Source organism: Alligator sinensis, unplaced genomic scaffold (genome assembly GCF_000455745.1).
Source record: "Alligator sinensis unplaced genomic scaffold, ASM45574v1 scaffold199_1, whole genome shotgun sequence".
Taxonomy (NCBI): domain Eukaryota; kingdom Metazoa; phylum Chordata; order Crocodylia; family Alligatoridae; genus Alligator; species Alligator sinensis.
In genome coordinates, this window is record NW_005842008.1 from 426,433 (window position 1) to 433,741 (window position 7,309).

Genomic DNA, 7,309 nt, shown 5'->3' on the forward strand with positions numbered 1-7,309 from the left:
TATTTAGCTCTACTTGTCCCAGTGCCTAAAATTGTTTAACTAATGCCTTGCTCTATTGAAATGGAAGATGATTTTCTGTCAGTGAAGGAAGGAAACAGTAATTTTGCAGGAGAGACAGCTGAATGCATGAGTTTTCTTCCTTTTTCTTTAGCTTTCTCTCTCTGGTCAAGAGAAACTGAATACGGAAGGAAAATAAATCCTGGATAGTGACTGCTTATCATCCTCCCTGTCAGAACAAAAGAAGAGAAATCCAACATCTGGTATGACAACAAGAGGCAGCATCTCTACTGAACATCAGAGGCAATTTTGGTCAGTGATTGGACAAGACACCGCCTTAAAGGCTAGGGACAAAAGTTACGCATAAACCAGTTTAAATGATCAGAAACTGGTTTAAATCTGTAACAGAACAGAAGCTTAGTGCACATAAACCAGTTTAAAAATGGCTGAAACTGGTTTAAGATAAACCTGTTTGAATCTAGTATTAGACTTAACTGATTTGGGTCAAACCAGTTTATGAAACTTGTCCCAGACCCCTTCCTGGTTCAAGTTAAATCATAATCCCCTGGCATGCCAGCATGGTCTGCAACCCTGGGCTGGGCTATCTGCTTCAGAGAGCAGGGCTGGCCCCACCCCCCTGGTCCCTAGCTGGAGCAGTAAGAGCTAGCTGACTGGGGGTGGGGAGCCTTGCTGGGGATGCAGCCCAGTCTGCAGGGGGGAGAGGAGGGGAATTACCCCCCCCCCAGGCAAACCCTGGTTGGGGTCTGGGGCCAGGGAGGGGGGCTAAACACCCCTTCCTCTGCTCAAACTTACTGCTGGCTGCAACTGTGGACTACAAATCCCAGAGGCACCTGGAAACAGGAAGAGGATGTGATGAGCAACCCTGCAGAGTCCTGCTGCTGTAATTCTGGACTACAGATCCCAGAGACCTCAGGGGCAGCAGAAAAGGAAGTGAACACAGCCAGAGAGCCATGCTCTAGTACCTGAGCCACCGCAGTAAAAGGTAAATGTCTGTTCACTTCTGTTTCAATTTAATCTGTGCATCTTAGACTAACCTGCAAAAACTGAATCGATTCACCCTTGGGCTTTTTGACTGGTTGTACACCTAGCCAAAATGAACAAAGCCAAATGTCAATCAAAGTAAATGAATAAATAACCCCCTTAGGAGAGAAACTGGCCATCCAGCTTAATGTTTCTAAAATTCAAACAGCAACATACATAGATGGAAATAAAAGAAAATTCAGAGGCTGCAAATCAGATTGAACTGCATCAGTAAATTCATACCTATGTAACTTAAACTCACCAAACTTCACGAAGTTACAGAATGAGCTTTGCTGCTACAGCATAAAAGAATACAAGAATCTGAAGGATGTACTGACACCAGCACCAGTTTGACAACTGCTTGACCCACTGAAACAGATCAAACCATCCTCACATACTTCAAAGGAGCCTGAAAGTTATACTGCTTTAGAGGCATAAATAGATGGTGTCCTGTAATATCTGCAGCAAGAATTATGAGAGCAGCAGAAAAAATGCAAGAGCAAATTAAAAGAGCAAACTATATTGGCCTTTTATGAGGCAGTACAAGATATCATGATTTTTAGTAGGGCTGTAGCTGAAAAGCGGAAGCTGACCTTTATTCACTGAATGCAATATAAAAGAAAGGACTTAGAGATGTGACATGGAGAATGCATGGTTACTTCTGAAGTACAAAAGAATAATATGACCCTGTAGTTCCTTCCAGGACATCATCTAGTAACTTCAGACATGCTGTTAAGAGCATATGCTCTGCTTGATGCCACCCAGATAGATGACCCAAATAACCAGTAAAAGTATACATGAACACAAGAAAAGCACTGTGAGCCCTTATTAAAAATACAGAACAAGAGGACTGAAACAGCTCAGAATAAAATATCATAGAAAGCTTTAAGAAGCTATAAGAAAATGATAGGCAAACAAGCACTTCTTATATGTATATCCCCTGAATAAAAATGAATTTTCAGAGACGCTGGGAGTACGGTGAAATGTATGTAAATAAACACTGCTTTAGTTAGAGGGAAATTTCTGGAAAGAATGTGGAACAGATACTCATTTGAATAAAGGCTCCTGTAAAGTTACACTGCAAAGCTCCTATCATTTATAATGCTAATGGATTGTAAAGGCCCCTTTTAGTAAACTGAACATCAAGACCTACACCCAAAGTTACTTAGAATTACTGTCTTTAAAAAAAAAGAGAGAGAGCACAAGTTGCATTCTTCAACACAAATAAACAGTGATATGAACAGAGAGAGGTAGTTAGCTGTTTTAGTCTGACGTAGGCAGAAGATAGGGCAGAGTGGCGTCTTCCTGAGCAAATTAGTCTATCAGGGCATCTTTATATGCCCTGGGAGGCACTTTAATTAGACCAGCTCTCAGGAGCCGCTCTAATTAAAGTGCTTGCAGCATCTTGTGTATTCAGTGCCCCGAGTTTCAAAACAGCAGTGGGGGAATTTAACTAAAGCTCTTTCAACAAGCTTTAGTTACAGCACCCCTGACACCATTCTGAAATTCAGGGACACTGAATACATAAGGCGTTGAGGCTGCTGGAGCGTGCTAATTAGTATGCTCCAGCAGACTCAAGTAACTGAGTCTGCTCCAAGGCACTGTAATTACAGTGCATAGGAGCAGGCGTCCTGCACTTCTCTAGGCACCCTAAGTGGCCACCCTGCCCCACCTTCTGTACTGATATGAATTAAATGATAAAGAAGCATAGAAGCTGACAGAAGCGTATCAGAGCAAAAAAGCTATCACACCATATGAATGATCTTCCATATGTGAGAATCAAATTTAAATGTTTTTATTTTTCCTTGGGAGACCTGACCACCTCAGCAGAATTTAGCAACTTTTTAGACTGACATGTCAAAATACCAGATCTGTGATCACTTCAAGTCTGTATTTGCATGTGATGGAAGTCCAAGGACTGCAATTCTAGGCAATGGGCTCAAAATCAAACATAGAAAATGCATGGATTTGACTGAAGCTTATTGAATTCAATATAAGATATCTAACAATTTTTAAAACATTTTAAATATTAAATTATAGCACTATGCTTATTAAATATTGTGCTGTTAGGGAATGCAAGGGACTTAACAGATGAGGTGTTAAGGGATACACTTCTACAAGCCACTATTCACTGTTGCACTTCTTATCTCTCATAAAGAACCAGAGATCAGCTACAAATACAGTCAGAAAGGCTAAATAAATGGCAGTACTTGTTCTGTATTTCCTCTGCAGCTTATTTCTTAAGTTTTTTATCTATCTAATAATAGCTTAAAACCTGTCTCAGATACCCATCATAAATATGTTATCCAAGAAACTGGCCCAAATGTATAGATTTCTAATGAAAAAAAAAGTATACTGCTGAGCAAAACATTAAGCTAATAGGGCAGGATCTTTTGTCATTAATAAAGCAGTAGAAGTTGGATTTTTACTAAAGTCTCTTCTTGCATAGGTTACCAATATTTTAAAGGTCTAATCTTATGTTTTTGCCAAGAGTAGAGTTAGGTAAAATTGAATTTTAAAACTACAGTACCTGAACCTTACATGGAATAGTTTCTGAGAAATGTTCACTGAGTATTGATGCCACATATTTTGATTCTTGTTTCAAGACAATTTTTTCTACATACCTCAAGGTACCAGGCAGCTCCTGGTTAATAATCCATAAGAATTTACTGATTCTGAATAGATTCAGCTAATTGTCAAATGTCTTTATACTGTTGCAAAGAAACCATGATTTTAGCAAATGAAAAGCTGGAAGACTTACTTAGTTCTCAAAACAGACATTCTAAAGTTTACAGTGAAGTTAGTATCACCTTTTACACACTAGCGGCCCTAGCGACCTACCAATTTTTTCCAGCTGTTTGGAAACATGCAGTGAGTTTTCCCACAGTTTGCATCTGAAACACTTAGCTAAAATTAAGGAGTTTAATAGTGCAGAAAAGCTGTTTCTCTGTGATGCCAGAAAGTCAGACAACCCTATAAAGAAAAAAATATTAATAAAATATAATACAACATACTATTAAATATACTAAAAAAGGAAATACATTTTACCATACATTTAGTAACTCTTATGCCATTTCTGAAAATTTTGCCTATATCTTGCGTCAAAGTAAAGTCTTGAATAGGAATGCATCCTAGCTGAGCCTGAATAAGACTGAAAAAGAAAAATGTATTAATATACATTTAATCTTAATAAATAAAAGATAATATAATAACAGCCAATGATTCCAATGAAAAAATGAAGTCCAGTTCAAGATAAAAGCAATAATATTTTATATAGGGTCTGATCTTGCACATATGAAGTTAACGGTTTTACCAATGATTTAAATGCCTGCAGGATCAGAACATTTGCTTTCAAGACAATGAGATGTAACACAATTACATTTTTACCAGTTTACTTTCATTTCTGTTGTTTTTATCTTCCCTTCCTTTGGAAACCTGTACATGAAAATAGTTAAAATGAATAACAAAGAATAATAAAAAAAAACCCCAAAAAACTTTTTTTAACACTAATACACTTAGTTTGAGGACCTGATAGTTATCCTGTTCTTGTCCTTATTCAAAGCATTCAGTATTTTCTTTTCACTTGTTCTTAACTTGATATCTGAAAATTCAGTGCAGCTAGATATCTTTGTGACCTGAAACAATTGTAATTGTTTTTATTAGTTCATTATCGCTTTCCCCTTTCCCCCCATTATTTCTTCCAATTTCTTTTAGCACTATTAAATTATTTCCATTTGCCCTTGTACTATTACAATTAAAAGATCATCAAACAGTCCTTGCTGATTGTAGTCGTCATTTTTTTGGTTTTTATACTCAGGCATTAAGTGACATGCAAAGTGAAAATATTGCTTTAACTGTTGAAAGACAATTATTCCGTTTGGGTTTATCTAAGATTTATCAAGCTGTTGACACTTTATGAAATGTAATCTACATAGTAACAATTTTTGTTGCGTGCCTCACATATTTCCATTACTTGCTTTCCTCATTTTAGTAGTGAAGATAGCTGTGTGAAAACAGGAACTTTACTTAACAAATAATTTGTACATGCTTATTCTTCACTTGAAATCAGAAACTCCTTTGTGACTTTATAAACTTTAGAACAAACAATGGCAATAAAATAAAGAGAGGTTAATAACAGAGATCAGAAACAAATAAAGTAGATGTTTTCTTTAAAATAAATCTTATTTTCATGCAATTTTTCTTACTAGTAAAAATAATAGAAGACAGGGAAATGTATAGGAATCAAAATCAATTCAGCAACTTGCATCCAGAGATTAGATGAAATAATGCAACATTATTGATGGAAGAAAACAATAAGAATTGAAAGATCTCAGAGGATAACACACACAAAAACTTTAATATTGTGATTCATTTTGATACACTTTATGAAACTTACACATCAGAAAAAAACTGAACTTGGAGTAACTAGAAAACCAAATGAACCGTATATTTAATTCTGTTTTAAACTGGACACACACAAACTTTCACAGAAACATTAAATTACCAGTTCGGATAAAGTCTCTGTTCCTTTAATTGTAGAAAACTGTTTCACTGTATCAAATGCAATATAGTACCAAGCCATTAGTCTTCCATTTTCTGTAGAAGAAAGATATTAGATTTTTTTAGCTCATTTGTTTTTTTTAATGAGATACAGTGTTCCTGCCTTTTAAGCAACAGAACTGCATTTTTTAAATTTTCTTATGGTAGGGTCTTAGTGACAGATATACTTTCTCTTGATCTGCAACCAAATTTCCAGTGACATCAGTGCAAGGGATTTACACAGGTTTTCACATGGGGAAAATAAAACTTCTTTCATTTGATCAATAAACTTCATCTAAAAAATATATTCATTCTGGGCCAGATCCTGCCCTCAGCTATATGTCCTACTTCCAATGGAGATACACAAAGGTGTTCCCAAGTACAAATATATGATTTTCTTCTCATTATCTAACTGCTGCATCTATAAGAATTTCTTATGAGAACTGCAACATCTAATATATATTTTTAAAATCTTATAAGGTAAAAAAAAGATTTTTCAATATTGACTCAATAGCCCTTAGTCAAAATTACTTCAAAAAATAAAGGTTACCTGTTGGTCTGAAATTCAGTTTTTCATCCATCTTGATCAAGTCATGAGAAGCTAGATCATTCACATTCTTCAAACTCAATTCTGTCCACAGTTTAAAAAATACATATTTAATACATAAAAAATCACTATATTTTTCTACGTACCAAGCAAAAGTTTATGCTTTAACTTGCAACTATGTACAACCAAAGCAACTGTTCTAAACTCAGCTGATCTCCTAAAGCAGTGGTGATCAACCTCTGGTCCATCAGCCAGATGCAGCCTGCAAGGCCATGCCATCTGTCCTGTGGGTCTCCCCACAAATCCAGAAATTTGGTGGCTTGGAAGCATTAATTGCTGCTCCCCTGCTGCCAAATTTCTGGACCCATGGAGGGCCCTGGGGGCTGGATGACATGGCCATAGAACACACCGGTGAGAGGTGGGGCTGGTGCATAGGAAGACGGCTTGCACCTGCAGACCAACCTCATCTTGGATCAGGCCTGTGTACCAGCCCATCACCATTCATCCAGCCCACAGGGCCAGAAATGTAAGTGCCTCTATCCTAAACGGATACCCCTCCCAATGGTGAACTCAATGAAAACACTTCTTGTCATATCACTAAGGAAGGCTCAAGCCTTAGCATAAATATTCTAATAGCCTTAGTCTGTCTGTCCATAACACTTTATTCGCACTCTGGTTGTCTGAAAAAACCAATCAGAGTGCTCCAAGAGTGTTCCAGACAGGAGGCGGCAACTGAGTGGCCAGAGCAGGCAGTGGCGGCACGGGGTGCTGGCCGAGGGGATGGCAGGGCAAGGTCCCCCACCACCCTGCTCCTGGGAGATGGCAGCGGTGCAGAGTGGTAGGTGGGGGCGCTCCATCTCCGCCCCCTCCCCACTTCTGATCATATATGCGAGAGCCCAGCAGGAAAAATTATGCTGAGGAGAAACCAGCACGGGTTTGTAGCAGGTAGATCATGCCTGACTAATCTAGTCTCTTTTTATGACCAGGTTACAAAACACCTGGACGCAGGAGTAGGGGTTGACATTGTCTACTTAGACTTCAGGAAGGCCTTCAATACGGTATCCCACCCCATACTGGTGAACAAGTTACGAGGCTGTGACTTGGATGATTACACAGTCCGGTGGGTGGCAAATTGGCTAGAGGGTCGTACCCAGAGGGGGGGGGGGGGTGGGGGGGTATTGGCCC

General features: G+C 38.3%; 1 protein-coding gene across 4 annotated transcripts in view; it reads right to left on the minus strand.

Annotated features, from left to right (window-relative positions):
- The window catches only part of HFM1 (HFM1, ATP dependent DNA helicase homolog), a 74,218-nt gene that overhangs the window by 26,674 nt on the left and 40,235 nt on the right, over window positions 1–7,309 (minus strand). For all 4 annotated transcript variants that reach the window (XM_025201903.1, XM_025201904.1, XM_025201902.1 and 1 more), the window contains 6 exons: window positions 6,128–6,208; window positions 5,543–5,634; window positions 4,567–4,673; window positions 4,426–4,473; window positions 4,092–4,189; window positions 3,880–4,011 (listed from right to left, as the gene is read on the minus strand). In XM_025201903.1, the coding sequence (XP_025057688.1) occupies window positions 3,880–4,011; window positions 4,092–4,189; window positions 4,426–4,473; window positions 4,567–4,673; window positions 5,543–5,634; window positions 6,128–6,208 (558 nt within the window). The remainder of the gene's footprint in view (window positions 1–3,879; window positions 4,012–4,091; window positions 4,190–4,425; window positions 4,474–4,566; window positions 4,674–5,542; window positions 5,635–6,127; window positions 6,209–7,309) is intronic.